Source organism: Candida theae (genome assembly GCF_024610275.1).
Source record: "Candida theae strain CBS 12239 chromosome Unknown scaffold7, whole genome shotgun sequence".
Taxonomy (NCBI): domain Eukaryota; kingdom Fungi; phylum Ascomycota; class Pichiomycetes; order Serinales; family Debaryomycetaceae; genus Lodderomyces; species Lodderomyces theae.
Genome location: NW_026261433.1, coordinates 119428 through 137720, shown reverse-complemented (window position 1 = coordinate 137720; position 18293 = coordinate 119428). Strand labels below are relative to the sequence as shown.

The 18293-nt window shown below is 39.1% G+C and overlaps 11 protein-coding genes across 11 annotated transcripts; 6 read left to right on the top strand and 5 right to left on the bottom strand. All coding sequences in view use genetic code 12, as the record gives it.

Annotated features, from left to right (window-relative positions):
* Window positions 1-509: 509 nt before the first annotated feature.
* GLK1 (glucokinase) lies at window positions 510-1931 on the top strand (the record flags this gene model as incomplete). The annotated part of the gene is made up of 1 exon (XM_051751571.1): window positions 510-1931. One exon carries the CDS (start codon window positions 510-512, stop codon window positions 1929-1931), a length of 1422 nt encoding a protein of 473 aa, XP_051609184.1.
* Window positions 1932-2032: 101 nt separating this feature from the next.
* On the bottom strand, window positions 2033-2485 carry RPR2 (ribonuclease P protein subunit; the record flags this gene model as incomplete). Its single annotated transcript, XM_051751570.1, has 1 exon — window positions 2033-2485. The coding sequence occupies one exon, from the start codon at window positions 2483-2485 to the stop codon at window positions 2033-2035; it is 453 nt and encodes a 150-aa protein (XP_051609183.1).
* A 199-nt stretch (window positions 2486-2684) lies between these two features.
* PRE6 (proteasome core particle subunit alpha 4) lies at window positions 2685-3524 on the top strand (the record flags this gene model as incomplete). Its single annotated transcript, XM_051751569.1, has 2 exons — window positions 2685-2719; window positions 2807-3524. The coding sequence occupies 2 exons, from the start codon at window positions 2685-2687 to the stop codon at window positions 3522-3524; spliced, it is 753 nt and encodes a 250-aa protein (XP_051609182.1).
* Window positions 3525-5952: 2428 nt separating this feature from the next.
* KGF57_002272 (uncharacterized protein) lies at window positions 5953-6713 on the top strand (the record flags this gene model as incomplete). The annotated part of the gene is made up of 2 exons (XM_051751568.1): window positions 5953-5982; window positions 6477-6713. 2 exons carry the CDS (start codon window positions 5953-5955, stop codon window positions 6711-6713), a joined length of 267 nt encoding a protein of 88 aa, XP_051609181.1.
* Window positions 6714-6899: 186 nt separating this feature from the next.
* On the bottom strand, window positions 6900-8054 carry KGF57_002271 (multifunctional nuclease; the record flags this gene model as incomplete). Its single annotated transcript, XM_051751567.1, has 1 exon — window positions 6900-8054. One exon carries the CDS (start codon window positions 8052-8054, stop codon window positions 6900-6902), a length of 1155 nt encoding a protein of 384 aa, XP_051609180.1.
* A 224-nt stretch (window positions 8055-8278) lies between these two features.
* Window positions 8279-9238, bottom strand: CDC10 (septin; the record flags this gene model as incomplete). Its single annotated transcript, XM_051751566.1, has 1 exon — window positions 8279-9238. The coding sequence occupies one exon, from the start codon at window positions 9236-9238 to the stop codon at window positions 8279-8281; it is 960 nt and encodes a 319-aa protein (XP_051609179.1).
* A 615-nt stretch (window positions 9239-9853) lies between these two features.
* Window positions 9854-10480, top strand: KGF57_002269 (mitochondrial 54S ribosomal protein bL32m; the record flags this gene model as incomplete). The annotated part of the gene is made up of 1 exon (XM_051751565.1): window positions 9854-10480. The coding sequence occupies one exon, from the start codon at window positions 9854-9856 to the stop codon at window positions 10478-10480; it is 627 nt and encodes a 208-aa protein (XP_051609178.1).
* A 78-nt stretch (window positions 10481-10558) lies between these two features.
* On the bottom strand, window positions 10559-11467 carry PDX3 (pyridoxamine-phosphate oxidase; the record flags this gene model as incomplete). The annotated part of the gene is made up of 1 exon (XM_051751564.1): window positions 10559-11467. The coding sequence occupies one exon, from the start codon at window positions 11465-11467 to the stop codon at window positions 10559-10561; it is 909 nt and encodes a 302-aa protein (XP_051609177.1).
* A 543-nt stretch (window positions 11468-12010) lies between these two features.
* On the top strand, window positions 12011-13864 carry KGF57_002267 (uncharacterized protein; the record flags this gene model as incomplete). Its single annotated transcript, XM_051751562.1, has 1 exon — window positions 12011-13864. One exon carries the CDS (start codon window positions 12011-12013, stop codon window positions 13862-13864), a length of 1854 nt encoding a protein of 617 aa, XP_051609176.1.
* Window positions 13865-13963: 99 nt separating this feature from the next.
* PST3 (flavodoxin-like fold family protein) lies at window positions 13964-14572 on the bottom strand (the record flags this gene model as incomplete). Its single annotated transcript, XM_051751561.1, has 1 exon — window positions 13964-14572. One exon carries the CDS (start codon window positions 14570-14572, stop codon window positions 13964-13966), a length of 609 nt encoding a protein of 202 aa, XP_051609175.1.
* A 1843-nt stretch (window positions 14573-16415) lies between these two features.
* On the top strand, window positions 16416-17234 carry YCP4 (flavodoxin-like fold family protein; the record flags this gene model as incomplete). The annotated part of the gene is made up of 1 exon (XM_051751560.1): window positions 16416-17234. One exon carries the CDS (start codon window positions 16416-16418, stop codon window positions 17232-17234), a length of 819 nt encoding a protein of 272 aa, XP_051609174.1.
* Between the last annotated feature and the right edge of the window lie 1059 nt (window positions 17235-18293).

Sequence of the window (18293 nt, the reverse complement as noted above, 5' to 3'; positions counted from 1 at the left end):
ATTACAAATAGTGTCTCATGATCTTATACGCATTTGTTTTAACGCCAATCATTGTTCGACTTGATATTATGATGCATAAAGTGGATGATGGACGATCTCAACCCATTCGGCAAAAGTTTATGCCTCATTAGGGATCAAACTTTGTTTAAAGTGTGTACAAAAATCTCCAGTTAGAGAAGCAGAGAGTAGTAAATAGCTGCTTTAAGACTGCTATGGCTGCTTTACGGCTGCTTTACGGCTGCTACGGCTCGGGCCTTGACTAAATTTGTTTTCTTTTTAATTTATATTGATCGGCAATAAGATTTCCTTTTAGTCAACAAAAACTCAATTATTTTTTTTTCTTGGGGCACATTTGTGTATAAATATATCAGGCGCCAAATTCGAAAATTTCTTCAATTGCTATTTGCGTACTTTCAAACTTCACACCCAGATTCAATTTCGACGTTTCATTCTTGAACTACATTTGACAATTCTCCTTTCTCGCTCAATCTCCATTATTTTACCATCCGATGTCACTTCCAGATAAAGTTGAACTTGCCATTCGTCACATTGAAAGAGAATTCCACATTGATGACGACTATCTCGTCAAAGCTTCACAGCATTTCCTTCAAGCTATGGATGCAGGTTTAAAAGCGCCCAAGCAATCAAGAGAAAACATGCCAATGATTCCTGCACACGTGTCCAAAATCCCCACTGGTAAAGAAACTGGATTGTTTTTAGCTGCCGATTTGGGAGGTACCAATTTCCGAGTATGTTCAATTGACTTGAAAGGAGACCACACTTTTGAATTGAAACAAAGCAAATATAGAATTCCCCCTGAATTGATGAAGTGTAAAAAGGCCGATGACTTGTTTAAATATTTGGCATCTAAAATTGAAACTTTTCTTGAAGAACATCACAACACTGCCAAAGTCAAATCTTCAGACGCATTGAAGTTGGGTTTCACTTTCTCGTTCCCCGTAGATCAAACTGCGTTGGGCCATGGTACTTTGATCAGATGGACTAAAGGGTTTGATATCCCTGATGCGGTGGATAGAGATGTGGTTGATTTGTTGCAAGCCAATTTGACCGTTTTAGAAGTCAATGTCAAAGTTGTTGCATTGGCCAACGATACAGTGGGAACATTGTTATCCAGAGCTTATCAAAATAACCCCGCTGTGACCAACTCAAACACTGTGATTGGTTGTATATTTGGAACTGGTACCAATGGTGCTTACTATGAAACCATTGCAAACATTCCCAAATTGACTAACCCTCCAAAAGATGCACAAGGAATGGTTATCAACACCGAATGGGGATCTTTTGACAACACTTTGAAGATTTTACCAAATACACTTTTTGATGAAATTGTTGACAAGGAGACTGCCAACAAAGGTTATCACTTGTTTGAAAAGAGAATCAGCGGAATGTTTCTTGGTGAAATTCTCAGGGTTGCATTGATTGAATTGTTTGAAAGAGGACTCATTTTCCAAGAATTGTACAAGGAAAGAGGTGGAAGTTTACCTCACAGAATCACTGAGCCTTGGCTTTTGGATGCCGAAGTGTTGTCGTATATTCAAATTGACGATTCAACCGACTTGAAAATGTCAGGTTTGATTTTGCAAAATGTATTACGATTGCCAACAACTTTACATGAACGAATTGTAATTCAAAGAATTACCAGGGCAATATCGAGCAGAGCTGCTAAATTGTCAGCTATTCCATTGGCAACGATTGTGCGTAGAGTCAAAGACCAATACAAGGATGATAACAAAGATTTCGAAGTTGGTTGTGATGGATCGGTTGTTGAATTTTACCCTGGTTTCAAAGACGCTATATTGAAGGCTATTGAAGTCATAAATCCATTGGAAGGAACAAGCAAGAAAGTTTATTTGAGAATTGCCAAAGACGGTTCCGGTGTTGGGGCTGCATTGTGTGCAGCAATGGCCTAGTAGAGTCTTGCTCGTAAACAGTGTATAACAAAAAAAGAGAAAAAAGAAAAGAAAAAAAAAAAACGACATGCAATACAAGTAACGGACATTTCAGGTGTTTACTATGTATCCTCAATATACCCTTGTTCAAAGAATGGTACATATTCTCTATCAATTCCAATGGGGAATCTTTTGCATTCACCACAAGTCAGGCACTTGTGTACCAAAACATCATTTTTGTCGTACCGCCTCTTTGATTTGTTTTCTATTCGTATGGACATTGTCATTCCTGGTATTAGCATCACATGACACTTTTTGCATATAGTTCTCTTGACTGATGGAGAAAGCTTGGTCAAGGACCGCTTTGATAGTAGATCCAAATTACGATCATAACCTCGTGCTAGGAAAGATTGAAGTCGTTTACTGCTAGCAATTGGTGGTGAAGATGAAGAGGACGCAACAAAACAGTTACTTAGTTGGTACAAGTAGTTGAGTCTAGCAAAGTTGTCTCCATTTGCAATCTGTTTCGATGAGTTGCCAGTACTGGTGTTGGTCTTATTATTCTTTTTTGCCATTGGTATACCATTACACAGTCTGTGCCAACTTTTTCTATCTTTTTTTATTTTTTCAATGGCAAAAAAATTAACCAGAAACATAACCCAATTGACGTTAACTCACCACCCCGTAGCTAACACGCCCACCCACACACCACAAATATAGACGTCTACAAAGCAACTCCCCCACCCACACACACACACCCTTTAAATTTCAACAATGAGTGGATACGATAGTGCATTATCTATATTCTCGTATGTATTTTCCCCATCAATTGCGACACAATTTACAGTAGCACCTTCAAAACCAAAATCGCAAGTTGTATACTAACTCCTACGCAGCCCCGATGGACACGTTTTCCAAGTGGAATACGCATCTGAAGCAGTGAAAAGAGGTACGTGTGCCGTTGGAGTCAAAGGCAAAAACATTGTTGTCTTGGGTTGCGAAAGAAGAACAACATTGAAATTGCAAGACCCCAGAACGACACCATCCAAAATATGCAAGATTGACCATCACATTTTATTGGCGTTTGCCGGGTTAAATGCTGATTCAAGGATTTTGATAGACAAAGCTAGAGTAGAAGCACAGTCCCATCGATTGAACTTGGAAGATGCAGTTAGCGTAGAATACTTGACTAAATACGTTGCCGGTGTGCAACAAAAATACACTCAATCGGGAGGAACTAGACCTTTTGGGATTGCCACTTTGATTGCTGGATTTGATACTAATGACGATGTACCCAAGTTGTACCAGACTGAACCTAGTGGGGTTTTCAATGCCTGGAAAGCTCATGCTATTGGTAGATCTGCAAAGACTGTGAAGGAGTTTTTGGAAAAACATTATAAGGAAGATGCTAGTGATGAAGAGACTATTAAATTGACAGTAAAGTCGTTGTTGGAAGTTGTGCAAACTGGTGCCAAAAACATCGAGCTCTCGATAATGAAACCAGGTGGCGTTATCGAAAAGTTGACTATAGATGAAATTAAGAAATATGTTGATGAGATTGAAGCTGAAAAGGAAGCTGAATCTGAAAAGAAAAAACCAAAGCCAAGAGATTAAAGAATAGAGTGGTTATTTAATAGTGGTGTGTATGCATAAATATATAACTGATCTAGTCCCCTCGAAGCCATAATCGAGAAGCAAAAATTCATCAGAGATTATGGAAAAAAAAGAAAAAAAAAAAAACCCCTAGTTTTCTACCATGTACGTGATAACCGCTAAAAACTTTCAATCGCCGCATGATCTTTACCGAAAAAGAAGGGCAGTGGTGAAGTCCAATCCCATGGAGGAAAGATGTTCACCTTTGCTCACAGCTCCCGTTATTAGTGATGATTTTGTGCTGTTTTTGTTTTTCTTTCATCTAGATGCAATCCGATACCCCAAAAACTAGGAAAGAAGAACCAGGAACTTAAAGATTCCCTCAGAGACACTTCTTTGGAAGCTATACAGCCATGGTACTTCCCTTTCTCTACCCATCACTCGCTTCTTTCTGGTGTGCAGTTTAAACATGGTATCATGAGTACAATTACCGGATCAAGTCCTTCAACGAGTTTATGATAATCTCAATCAACATCAAGTCATAAATCTTGCCTCGCTTCATTCAACATTCTATGTCCTTTCCAAAGCCAATTTGTATAGCCATATTTAAGTTTACTATTTGCAAGAGGATCGTATCATTGAAAGAGGCCGCCTTGTTCAAGATGGTATCCAATGTGCACTCCCAGATTTCAGGTTTCCGAAATACTTGAATAACACTAGCACCAACAAGACTACTATTATATCCATGCAGTCCTTAGAAACGTACTTGGAAACAATGGACCCGAACCAACCTATTGGCTATTTGGTGTTCGCGAGAAATCCTACCCAAGCTTTCCTGGACAGAGTTACCGCTCATTTTAAGAATGTCAAGTTATTCGTGACGATGCATTATCTGCTGAATCTGCGCTATATTGATTGGGACATTCCTGAAGATTGAGGTAGGGGTGTTTACGACACTGAAACAACACATATTGGTGACAAAGGATTTTACTGCTTTAACCTGTCAGCGGCGCTTTGCCAAATTTACGATCTGGTGGTACCAACTGAACGTTATTGTTGGATTAAGGGGGTTAGCTTTTTTCGAAGAATCTCGCCCGATATTGAAAAAGTTGCACGTTCGGTGCGAAGTCTACAACAACAAAGAGTATATTCATGATTTCTCAAAAGATCAACACTTTAACACTTCGAGAGCTTTATGTAACAATATCGCTCCGTGAAGGTTGCTTCTTTGCAGATGGAGAGCTCGACCACGAATACCCAAATTTGATTCTGTTGGCAATATTGCACACTAATAGAGACCCTCAAAGGACTTTTCAGATGATACCTACTTCATCACATCGAGCATTGCGCTTTGTGACAATTTCTACCGCTACAGTGAGTGATGCAGTAGCAAGAAGGATCTGAGAGCTTGCGTTGAAATTTCCAAAAGCAAGCATTAACTGGTGGAGTTCTTGTTACGGCGTAATGCATCAGGGATACCTCGTTGAACAGCAGCACATGTATAGCCCCGAAGTGCCATTCGGTTGTATTGCGGTGCATTGGACCCAGAAACCCATGTACCTGGCTGAATCCATAAAACTGCGGTAACGAGTAGAACAGAAAGAAAATGAAGTCATGGTTGAACTCAAAAGACATTACTCGGCCAATGAGCTTACGCTGTTGATTTCATTGTTTTTCAGCAAGAATTGCCTGTATTATTACTAAATGGTGTACAAGTGACGTGTTGATGAATTGAGAGTTTTGTCACTGGAACGTGTCATAAGAGCTCCAAGTGTAAATATAAGTCGCTAATTAATATATGACAATTTGAACAACCGTGTTGAGTCGGCCTGTACCATGTAACGAGATGAGTTTAGAAGTTTAGAAGGATCTCGAAGCGTGAACATTAGTTTTGAAAATGGGTACAGGGGCAACGAACCTTTTTCAGCTTTTTACTCAGAGAAGGAGATATTGATAAGAGCCCAAGACAGAATGATTTTGGGGCGTTGATATAGGAGGAATTTTTGGTTTTGTCATTTCATGAGACTGACTACTTATCAAATTCGCTTGTTTTTTCCCACATAACGCATAACAATTCTTGCAACCAAGAAATTGATCCTCGTTCCCCCCCTAACAAGCTCAAAGTTTGTAAAACTTCAGAATCCATAAATATACGTTTTCAAGCTCATAGGTTATTCGACGTACTCACAATGCCGAACTTGACCTCCTTTTCTAGAGCTTTATTTCAGAATTATGACAGGAATATCAGTATATCAAGCTTAAGGATTTGCATTTACGAGATGAACAAGACAGAGATATACAAGCCGTTTTCGAAACTTTGACCAAACGCCTCAGCACCAAACGAAAAAAAAGAGGTTGAGGAAGATTGTTACAAGAACGTGTGATATCTGCGATTTAACTAAGGTGCCTTACCTCCAACTACCAGATCCAACCATCATTCCCATCTTAGATGAAATTATACTCCACATTTACCGCATATGTTCTTTTGAAAATTCAAAATTGAATAATCTTGCTAAAAACATCATCACGTTTCTGTTGACGTTCTTTTTTCAAAAATGTCATTTGGAGGAGGGAAGATGTAGTCAATACTTTAACGACTGATCGTACCAGGAATGAGACGGTGTGGAATTTAATACCTTCGACGAAAGGTTACTCATGCAAATTAACATCAGGAAGTTAAGTTCTGTCAGGTTGGGCTTATTCAGCTTTGGAAACAAATTAAAATTCAGTTGTGAAACAGAAATGAGTGAGTTGTACAACAGCAAACTTTCACCAATAATTACATCACTTTCGGGTTGTGAGTTCAGAGTGAATCGTCCTCATCATGTCGGAAGGAGATTGAAAATTCCGGATGCTAGCATCTACGATTCCTTAAGGGTTCACGCAACAATGGAAGAGGAAACTGTCTATTTTATTATTGAGTACAAAAGTCAAACCATAGTCGGTTTCCCCGCGGAGGGTTAACGTCACAAGCTGATTTTGCGTAAAGTCCTATTATCCGCAAGAGCAGCAGGTTGTAACAAGATTTTCTTGATCACGCCAAACCAAATGTATTGTATAAAAATTGATCAACAATATGTGAGACCCGATGAAGAAGATGATGAAGATGGTGAAGAATATGAAGAAGCCGACGAAGCTGAAGGGGGTGAGGGGCCCTATAGACAAAATGAGGAAGTTCGTGATAGATATGTATTCAATTTTTTCAATTAAAAGGTATGATCTGAGGGTAAATCGGAATATTACTATGGACACAGCATGGTATATGTTCCAATTTCATTCAATTGTCATGTCTGATGCATTCCATTTTATATTTACTTGCCATTTGAAAGAAAACAGATCGGAATTGGTTCGGGTAGATTGAAATAGTATTAGCTAACAAATTGACTCTCATTCAATTTACCTTCTTTTAGTTTTTTTATTCTGACCTGAACCCTTCTTATCATCACCTTTCCTCTTTTTGCCATTAATGGCTCCCTTTTCGTCCTTTGGTTTGGAGACGACTGTGAAGAATCCATCCAACCTTCCTTGAACACCACCTTTCAATCCCTTCTTTAACTTTTCAGCACCACTCCTGATTCGATCTTCACTAAAACCCTTCTGTTTCACCATATATTCAATCAATCCATCGACATCCGGCTCTTTCCATTTCACTTCAACTTTATCGGCTTCAATTACTTCTGGATGTAAAAACAACTGTCTGGCCTCCTTGTATGGCCAGTTCTCTGGTACTTTGAATTTCGTCTTGTCTGGGTTTTTGGTCAAATATTCAACCAAATTGTCCAATGACCCATGTTCCTTGATCAACTTGTAAGCAGTCACTGGCCCAACACCCTTGATAGTTTCACAATAATCACAGCCCAATAAAATGCAAAGATCAATAAATTGTTCCTTTGGCATGTCCAAGCCTTCCATGGCTTCGCTGTATGTGATTTGATCAATGGGCATTTTCCTAGCTTCGGCAAACGTCAAATGACGCAACAAGTATGGTGGCTCATAGCATAGAGTATCCATATCCTCCGACGCCGCGGCAAATACTTTACCACCACGAGCCAACTCTGCACATTGTGCCTCTGCTTCACAAGGTGCATTAACATAAGGTATCCCCATCAATTCCAACAACTTCTTGGCTTCATCATTTTGATCTCTCCCCACTCTCACCAACCTCTTTTCGTACTTCATAACTTCAGCTACTGTTCCTTCATCTTTAATCTGGTCCATTTGCTTTTGTGCCTCCTCCCTACGTAGTAACCTCTTTTCCAATTCACCACCTTTTAAAACTGGTGGTTTCCCATCAAACACATACACAGGTTTGATGTTATTCTCCACCATTCGTATCGTACGGTAAAAGAATCCTGATAAATGGGAAGTCGTCTCGCCTTCTTCATTGGTTAATTGTTGACCATCAGATTGTCGAACGGCGATGAGAAATTGATAAAGACACATTGATGCATCAATGGCAACTTTTCTTCCAAACAAGTTTTTCAATTGAAATTCTTTGTAAGCATTAGGTGAATGTTCTTTGATTAGTTGATTGAGACCTTTAACACCCATGGCTGTGTATATGTATAATTGGCGGTTTAGGTTGAAAAGAGAAACAAACTCTATGAGAAGAGAGGAATGATAAAAGAAAATAAATAGTGAAAAAAAAAAACAGAGAGAGAGAGAGAGAAAGACGCGTTGAAGAAATGGCAAAATTCACGTGTTGCATTTTTTGAATCCTACATTGCAAATGCAAGATAATCTATATAATATGTGTTAGCAATATACAATACAAGCTAAGTGTGCACTTGAGATTGCCTATTACTGGAGGCATTTTCCTTCAATGCAATCAATTGCTTTGATCTGAAAGACTCATAATGAGTCAAATTTGTAGTTTCAATCAAATCTTGTAAATGAGTTCTTGTCAAGAAATCTCTCAAAAATACAAAATCACATTGGCTCACATCCTCAATATTGATTGCTCCCCATTTGGTTTGTCTGCCTCTGACAAGTTCTCCGTTGATGTTGACTTCCGTTTGGGCCCCCACGACCGCGAATGGGATCAACGATTTGATGTCTTCATTCAATTGACGCTCCTCGTCGGAATACTCTTCGGAGGAAGAAGGGTAGATGTTGAACCCATACTTTTGGAATTCAAGTTGGAGTTTTTTCTTAAACTCTGCCCTCTCCTCCAATGTCAATGAATCAGATTTGGCAATAACTGGAACAACGTTGGCAATTTCACACAATTTCTTCAATGCTTGAATATCCAAAGTTTTCAATTTTTGTCCATTAGGTTGAATAAAGTACAAGATGCAATGGACTCTGGTATCAGGTAAGAACTTGTCACGTTGGGCTGTCAACTCTTTTCTCAAATATTGTGAATGTTGTTCTTTTACATACTTGACCAAAGGATCCCAGCATTTTTCGTTATTAATTTGATCGCCGAATCCAGGGGTATCAATAACATTGACATTCAAACGAACATTATTCTCAAGCAATGTGTGGTGTGATACTTTGATTTCAGTGGTTTTTTCAATTGGGTCAGTGGGCAATTTGCGGCCATTGGATTGAACCAATTTCGAGGCAAACAAGGTATTGACTAATGTGCTCTTACCTAAACCAGAACGACCAACAACCATGATATTGAATTGGAAACCACGTTTCAATAAACGGTTCTCGATTTGGGCTGTGATGGTGTCAAAACCAACGTATTTTTGAGGATGTGTGTATCTTGGTTCTTCAGTAAGCGACATTATTGGAGGTAAATTGTGGAGTCGACGAGGCAATGTGCTAGTGGTTAATGCGTTTTGATCTAGACTGTCCCCTCCTTCTTTGGAATGTTGACGTTTCACGTTGATTTGAAGAAAGAAGAAAAAAGAAAAATAAAAAAAATTGGGTATGACACGCGAACTGATCAGAATTGACAACATTTACACGATCAACAACTGAATGCAGATTTGAAACTTTCATAGTCAGAAGCTAAAGGGAAACGATCATTGAGATAGATACGCATGCTTGTATACAGCTCGTGTGAAGTTGTATAGTACATATGTTGTGAGAACAACAGACTTGAAGTGCAATTTCTATTTGAACTTCCAACCTTTGTAGTAGCTGGGTGATTTTGAGTAAATCCTCAAAAATCAGTCACAATCCACAACAGAATCATCTTTCAGCATCTGCAATCTTGATAGTTACCAGTCATCAATGCAAGTATCACTAATCTTTCTACTTTGACGCAATACTTGCAACATTGACAGAGCTACCTACTCTCCTTTCATTAAAAAGAAAAAAAAAAAAACAAAAAAAAAATTACAAAATTTTTTCCAATCAAAAGCTTAATGCATTACTGTCCCCCAACTGAACTTGTCATGTCATTTGCACTAAGGTTCGGTGCAGTAGCATCTCACCAACAACTGGTATGGAATGCACTTCCCAGAGTTCCGCAAATCTCCATCCGTCTCGGTCTTCTTGGGCCCTCATCCAATCCATCATCATGTCCTCTTGACACCAAACACAACCACCAACATCAAGATAGCCGCTTGGCGGACTTACAAGAACAACTTGAATCAGACACGTCTGGTGAGCCTCCGTTCATGATTGATAATGGTACGATATTACGAGCAGCACCTAAAAAGAAGATGTCGTATCGAAGAAAACGAGTCAAGTTGTATACACCAGGAAACAAGCAAATTCAACCTTTGAACAATATAGTCAGATGTCCAGCATGTGGAGCTGTGAAAAGATCACATTTTATGTGTATGAATTGTTTTGTTGAAATTAGATCTTTTTTGAAAAAATTGAAACGTCAAGATGGATTGATTAAAGATGTTAATAAGAACCCTCAACTGGATTTAGATCCTGTTGATGAAAGAGTCATATATCCTGGTAAACGTGAAACTGATTACGAAAGGGAATTGAAGAGAAAAGAATGGATACCTCAAAGAGAAGAGGCGTTGTTGTTTGAAAAGAATCATATAGTTCATAAAAAGAAGTAGAGAGGGAGGTGCTACTCTTTACTTTTTATCCTGTATATATATGTCGTCTATTTTAATCTTTGAAATGGATCCTTCTTTCTATGGTGCAAGCCGAACAACTTCCCAATTAGGATTGGCAATATCATCCCTTCTAAATGTAACTCTATCATGCAATCTACTCACACCACCTTGCCAAAACTCCACTTCCAAGGGTTCGATTCTAATACCTCCCCAATATTCAGGACATGGAATTGCATCGTCTGGTAAATCCTTAAACTTTTCCGTATACTCATCATTCAATCGACTCAAATCATCTCTTGATGAAATAACTTGACTTTGTGGACTTGCCCAAGCACCAATCTTCGAACCTCTTGGTCTTGTGTTATAGTACCGTTCACTAGTTTCTCTAGTCACATGTTCCATGATCCCTTCAACTCTAACTTGGCGTTGTACGTGAGGCCAAAAGAATGTCAAGGCAGCATACTTGTTACTATTGAAATCCTCAGCCTTTTTCGAAGTGTTCCAATTGGAGTACACGAGAAACCCATATTTATCCAACTCCTTGAGCAAAACGATCCGACTGGATACTCTACCGCTGGGTAATCTGGCGGTTGAAAAGTTTGTTGATTCAACGATTATATCGGAATTGGCAGGTAATTGCTCTTGGGCCTCTTTAAACCACTTGTGAAATTGTTCAAATGGATTGGGCAATAAGTCGTTTACATCCATGTGGCCCTTTGTGTATTGATACGTCTTGGGTGCAAATATTATTGGTTGTTGTGTGTGAGTCACCGGATCGTCATCATCATTGGCAGCAGTATTAGTAGTAGGTGGTGTTTGTTTGCTATCGGCGGGTTTTGTGGTTGCAGAGGATGATGACGCTGTTGCGTGTGAGGGGGTTGGTTTAGTCATGGAGAATGTTCTTCTTGTGTATCTAGTAGTAGCTCTAAGAATGGATGACGAAGAAGAAGAAGAAGAAGAATATCTGGTTGTGAATTGACTAAACATAAGAGACTTGTGTGGAATATAAATTTCCTCTTTGACTCTGTTGGTTGCAGTAATTTCTTTTTCTTTCATGATCGCTAAAAATTGTCATGACATTTTTAGAGAAGACGGCTGGTTTTACGGCGCTTTACGGAGGATATAAATATAGTAACATGCTCCCAGTGGTATGATGTTTCTCACTTAGCAGTCTCATATTGGTTGAATGTGGAGCTGTACATTGGGTGATGTACAGCATTCCCCTGTGGGTCGAGTCCTATTGATTTGTTATATAATGGAAAAGTTCTATGACAAGTAGGTCATCTAAGCCAGTAGGCTCCTCAACTGATACGACAGAGGTTCCCTCTTCAAACTTGAGTTAAACAAACTCTGTTGCGACTCTGCTGAGCCATTGCAAGTAGTGCATTGCAAAACATTCTGCAACCTTCGGTTCGGATACTTAAAAAAAGAAAAAAAAAGAAATGACAAAAGAAATTTGTGAATTTTTTTGACTTTTCACAACCATTTTGATAATCTCCCATACACAGCACAGCCTTTTGAAATTTAGCCATGATCAAGGACTCAATACACCATATAGGAGATATACAAACAGACCAGCCAGCTTTGAAAAAAGTGAAAACTGATCCACTGGTTCAAAAGAAGCACACTTACCCATCACCTTCAAGAACCATCTCCATTCTATCCATCGCTAACAAGCAACATCCATTAAACGTTAAGCCTAGTGGAAACACATTCATTGCCATTGATCTGGATATCTTGACCAAAGGACAGCAACTACTAGGCGATTTGAATAGGTTTCCCTACGATGTTATCCTCCACATTATCTCATACATCGATGATGTGCCAAGTCTACTAAATTTATCACATACGTCACGTATCCTTTACGCTTTGACATCGGATGAAGAGAATTGGAAACGAATATATGTTGCCAATATCGACAAATACGATGAGCTCTCATGGCTTGGATCGTGGAGAAATTCAGTTTTGCGTATACCTATACAGCACAATGCCAATTTGCAATTACTCAACAACTTGCTTTGTTGTGATGAGATTTACCGACCATATCAATGTTCACAAGTTGATTATAAACATATTTTTAGAAAAGTCATACAGGAAGAAGAGATGTATCATCAGGATTCCTTGCGTGGTGAGTTGGGTACATTGCCAAGTGGAAGAATACAACGGATTAATGAGGCTGATTTGGGACTTGACGAGTTCAACTCCATTTATCATGATATTCCATTCATTTTAACTAATCCAGACACTGCAAGATGGCCACATTGGACATTTGAATCGCTTTTGAACCGATTCCCCCAGGTCAAATTCAGACAAGAGGCAGTTAATTGGAATCTTGAGAAATACTCCCAATATTTACAATGCAATCATGATGAAAACCCACTATATCTATTTGATTGTAATAGTGAGGCTATGAAAACTTTGAAAAAGGAGTACAACCCGCCGAAAATATTCCATCAAGATTATTTCAAAGTGTTTGATGATGAAAATTTAGGTTTCAACTGTCGACCAGACCATGCATGGCTCATTATGGGATCGGCAAGATCTGGCTCTACCTTCCACAAGGATCCAAATTCAACTTCGGCGTGGAACGTGGCTATACAAGGACGCAAGTTGTGGGTTATGATCCCACCGGGTATCCAACCACCTGGAGTCTCAACCGATGATGAAGAAAGCGAAGTCACTTCACCTGTGGGTATTGCCGAATGGGTGATTTCCGGGTTCTATAACGATGTGTTTAAAATCAACTGTGGTGGTGATTCAGTACTGGCGGCAGCGGCTAATACGATTCCTCAGGTTGGCATTACGTTCCCTGGTGAATGCATGTATGTGCCTGCAGGATGGTGGCATTTGGTTATAAACATTGATGATTCAATTGCGATTACACAAAATTTCGTGCCACAGTCCAAAATACCTCATGTTTTAAATTTTTTCAAGAATAAACCAAAGCAGATATCGGGATTCAGGTTGAAAGATGTGAAAAAGTGTCTTGAATCGATTGTGAGAGAAAACTACAACAGAAACAGAAACAATGATGATGATGGTGATGATGATGCATCGGTAGTTGATGCTGCGTTGGTGGACTGTTTGGACAAATTTGATGAATTGGGTACTCGGATCGATGATTTGGATGAGGATTGTGGAGAGTTGGCCAATTTGCCCAAATTCCCCATTTTTGAAATCTTTATTCATTTGTTGAAAAGAAAGGGACACCAGGACTTGGTCAATGAGGCATTGGAAAAAGTTAAGAAGTGGGAAGAAAAGGCATATCAAGAGGAAACTGGTCGTAGTAGGAAATGGGAACATTTAACAGAGGTGGTTCCAGAAAACCTGACTACCAATGGTGGTGCATTCGCTTTTGGATTTGATGAAAGTGACATTGAGTAGATCATTCAATTATAAATAGAGGCGTAAGTCTTTATAAGAAAAGTTTTCGTATTATTCAGATTCTAACTACTCTATAACTCCATAATCCCCTCCACCACTTTACTTGTGGTACTTTTCGACAGTTTCAAAGAATGATTTACCTTGGATTTGAGCAATCTCCTTCTCCAAAGCACTTGGTTGTCTTGAACCATCACCACCAGCAAAAGTACCAGCACCGTATGGGGATCCACCATGGATCTCTTCCAAGTTAGATTGCAAGGTAAAAGCCTTGGCGTAACCCAATGGGACGAAAATGATACCGTGGTGAACCAAGACGGACAAAGCGTTAACAGCAGTGGTTTCTTGACCACCTCCTTGAGTACCAGTGGAAACGAAAATACCAGCAATCTTTCCGTACAAAGCACCCTTGGCCCACAAGCCACCAGTAGCATCCCAGAAGGCTTTGAATTGAGCTGGGTAGTTACCGAATCTGGTTGGGATACCAAAGAGGAAAGCATCGTATGAGGTTAAAGTGTCCAAAGTGGCAATTGGGTAGTTTGGCTTAGCTGGGGCGTGCAATGCCTTCAAAACATCGTCACTAAGTGTTTCTGGAACTTGGTAAATATCAGCCTGACCACCAGCAGCTTCAATTCCCTTCTTTTCTTCTTCTGCTAATTGAGCAATGTGGTGGTACAATGAGTAGATGATGATTGCAACTTTTGGAGCCATTGTTGTATGTGTTTGTTTGTTTGTTTGTTTGTAGATAGTATTGGAATAGCAAGAGTTGTATGGTTCAAATTGTAGTTATTCTCAACAATTTATATATTCCTATAGAAATGAGTTGTTATTATTATTATATGAGAATTATCATTATTTGTTGTCTGTCTCTCAATCAACTTTTGTAACTCCAAATTACTAAAAATTTATTCATCTTTAAAACCAAACAAAACATATACTACCACAGCTAGGTGATTAATATTACTAACTACAACAGAGGGCATACTACACACCACGCTACTTACTTCTATATGATGCATGGCAATGTTTTATTTACTCTAGCGCCATTTGTTTTTTTTTTTTTACTAATTGATTACAAAGGACTTATTCATTTGAAGCCACAGTCAAGTTGCAACCACAATTGTCAACTGTGGCAAACATGGGGACCATTTAGACTCCTAACATGGGCGGAGAAGGACTACTGATATATGTGCGCCATAGACCGAGTAAGTAGATGTAGCAGCATTAGAGCTCAATTCCGAACCCCGATATTTGCGGCTCTCGAGATTCCGAGTTTATGTTTACGCTACACTCAAATTCCTCTTATATTCACGTGTAGATTCTTTTGTGGCACTACTTGGAATAGCCAGCAAAAAAACTCCTTCCTCCCCCCAATTTCGCCAATTACAAATCTTAGTAAAGCTAAAGGAGTAAGACCAAAGTGAATAGTACTTGAGAAAAGAACCAAAAATGAAAAAGGGAAATTCTTTTGCGTCGCCTCCATTACTAAAAAATTTGTAAAAAGATGTTTTGTTGAAATGTCACACAAAACAAATATATATTTATGACAACTTTGCATACAAACATACAATAGAACAGCCAGCAGCAGTATATCTTCATTTCCATTCCACAGTTTCTAAATTATCTTGAACTATTGGGTGGGGGTTTTAGGTTGCTGCATTATATACGCCTAATAGATTCTTCCAGAAGCTTTGGCTGAACCGAGTTCTTCGTTAAGTTGAAAATTGCAGATTATGCGGCCCTATTGTTTGAGAGAGAGAGAGAGAGAGAAGGGGAACTTGACAACAAGAGTGGACGTCGTTGGTATCAAGGGTATTGAACTGTGCACTTTCAATGTCAATCTTGTATGCTACTCAACTACTCTACGAGATACGTGTTCTGTGCCTCGATATTTATGCAGATCTGAATTTTAAAACTCGGAACTAAACCTAGGACCGATACATTTCACCCTCCGCTTTGCTTCTCGTGTATGTTGCTAATAGCCGAGTGTACTTTTTAATGAGATCTTTTGTAGAAACGAGGCCATGTTGTATTGTAGCTAGCATAATGGTCTGCCTTGTGCAAATACTGCTTTTGTCGTGACAATTTCGCCCCCCCTCTTCCCCCTCCCCCCAGTGTAATTGTATTTGAGTATAAACGATATTTAATAAGAAATGGCTTTTTACTAATGGCTGACAATTTGTGTAAAGTACACAAAACTGATATTGTACCAAATTTTGAAGTTCAACATCTGTTTACTAATTTTTTTTCTTCTGTTGATTATGTTCTTTATGTCAGCACATACACAATATACATATATATATATATATATATATATATATAAATTCAACTGATTATCAATATCTGAATTTGCTGAAAGCAAGACGCCCTTTACGTTGTCATATACATCAATTGGCTACCTTTTGTCCGTTTATACGTGGATTTTGACTTTTCCAATCTTTTCACAACCCAGATTGAATCAGTTCTTCAAGAATATCGCCCCTTAGACTCGAGTTTTTATAACCTTAATTTACTCCCCCTCCACTAATTCAAAAGCAAACAGCTCAGTTAAGCAATGAAGATCGCAATCATCGTATATTCAACATACGGCCACATCTTCACTTTGGCAAAAGCAGTACAAGAAGGTGTCTCCAAAGCCGGTTACAAAGCCGACTTGTTCCAAATACCAGAGACATTGCCACAGGACATTCTCGATCAATTGCACGCGGCTCCCAAACCCAAAGATGTGCCAATCGCCACATTGGACACGTTGACCGAATATGATGCGTTCCTCTTTGGTATCCCAACCAGGTTTGGTACTTTGCCAGCACAATTTTTTGAATTTTTTGGTGCCACCGGTGGATTATGGGCTCAGGGTGCATTATACGGTAAACCAGCAGGTATATTTGTATCTACCGGTACCCAAGGCGGTGGACAAGAAACCACTGTTCGTAACTCGTTGAACTTTTTGGCTCATCACGGATTGATTTATATCCCATTGGGTTATGCTAAAACTTTTGCTCAGCAAGCTAGTTTGGAAGAGATTCATGGTGGTTCTGCTTATGGTGCTGGTACTTTTGCTGCAAGCGATGGTTCTAGACAACCTACTGAGTTGGAGTTGACAATTGCTACTACGCAGGGGCAAGTATTTGCTGAGCAAGCGGCAAGGTTTTATCCAGGAGGAGAAAAGAGTCAAGGCAAATCAAATGATTCTGCTGCTGCTGCTGCTGCTGCTGCAACACAACCAGCTGACAAGTTAACACCCACTAAACCCAAAGATGCCACAACCGACAAGTCAACCACTGAAAAGCCAGCTGGTGCAAGAGGTCAACAATCCACTAAAGCTCCAGAATCAGAGGATAAAAGTTTCTGTTCAAAATGTATAATAATGTAGAAGAAAAAAAAAAACCCCTGTTTAGACCCAATAATCAATAATAATCCACATATCTTGTTATTAAGTTTTCCTAAGTGTTAGTAAGTAAGTTGCAATCTTTCAAATGAAACAAATCATACATACAAAAATTGAAAAATGGACAACTTCAAATCCAATCTTTCTCACGTAATCCCACAGTCAAACCCCCATCGATGTCTCCACCCTGAATTTACATTCATTTCCTCCCACTCTCTTCGCCAACTCCACAACTAAAGTCAAAACATTCCAAAGCGTCGCCAAATAAACTGGAAAATTGCCAAGGATATATGAAACCACTGGATACTCAAAAACTTTCATCCCCATTCATTCGATAAAGCACATACTCAATCATCGAACATACCCGAAAGTATTGGAAAATTTTGAAAAAAATTTTAAAACTATCCCTATAGGAAGCCCATCGAATCAAGAGTACATGGCTTTGGTCACAAATGAAAAGGATTAGGTGCGAGGGGACACACCCAGTCATATGAAGTAGAATGCCAATGGTGAGATCCCCTTAAAAAAAGAAAAAAAAAGAAAAACATAGACAACTTCCGTTTAAATGCAACAGTTTTCTAAGCCGGTCACAGTGACAATGTAGCCCTTTGTTCATGTACTAACGATCATCAAAAAAAAAAAAAAAAGAAAATGGATTGTGAGTCCAAATTCAATAACCATTTGCGGTCAATTGAGGGGGGATAAGTCGTCGAATGGAATCACTACTGTCAAAATCCTCGTTTCTGGCATATTTGGTCTTTCGAAAACATGGAACCTCGGATTACAAAACCTCCACATTTCCTTTTATTTGATTTTGGGAAATTCACTTCCCTCCTGCCCCTTCTTCCCCTTCTTCCCCTGTTGGATATCCCACCATCTTTTCATCCGGTAAAAATAAAACAAGGGGAGGGCATGTGAGGGAAGGGAAATATATGCCTCTCCAAAACAAAAAAATTAAGATCCAATAAACATATAAAAAAACAAAAATGTGAGTATGCCAAACGAGGGAGGAGCATCTCTTGCAAAGAAAGGAAAATCAATGAA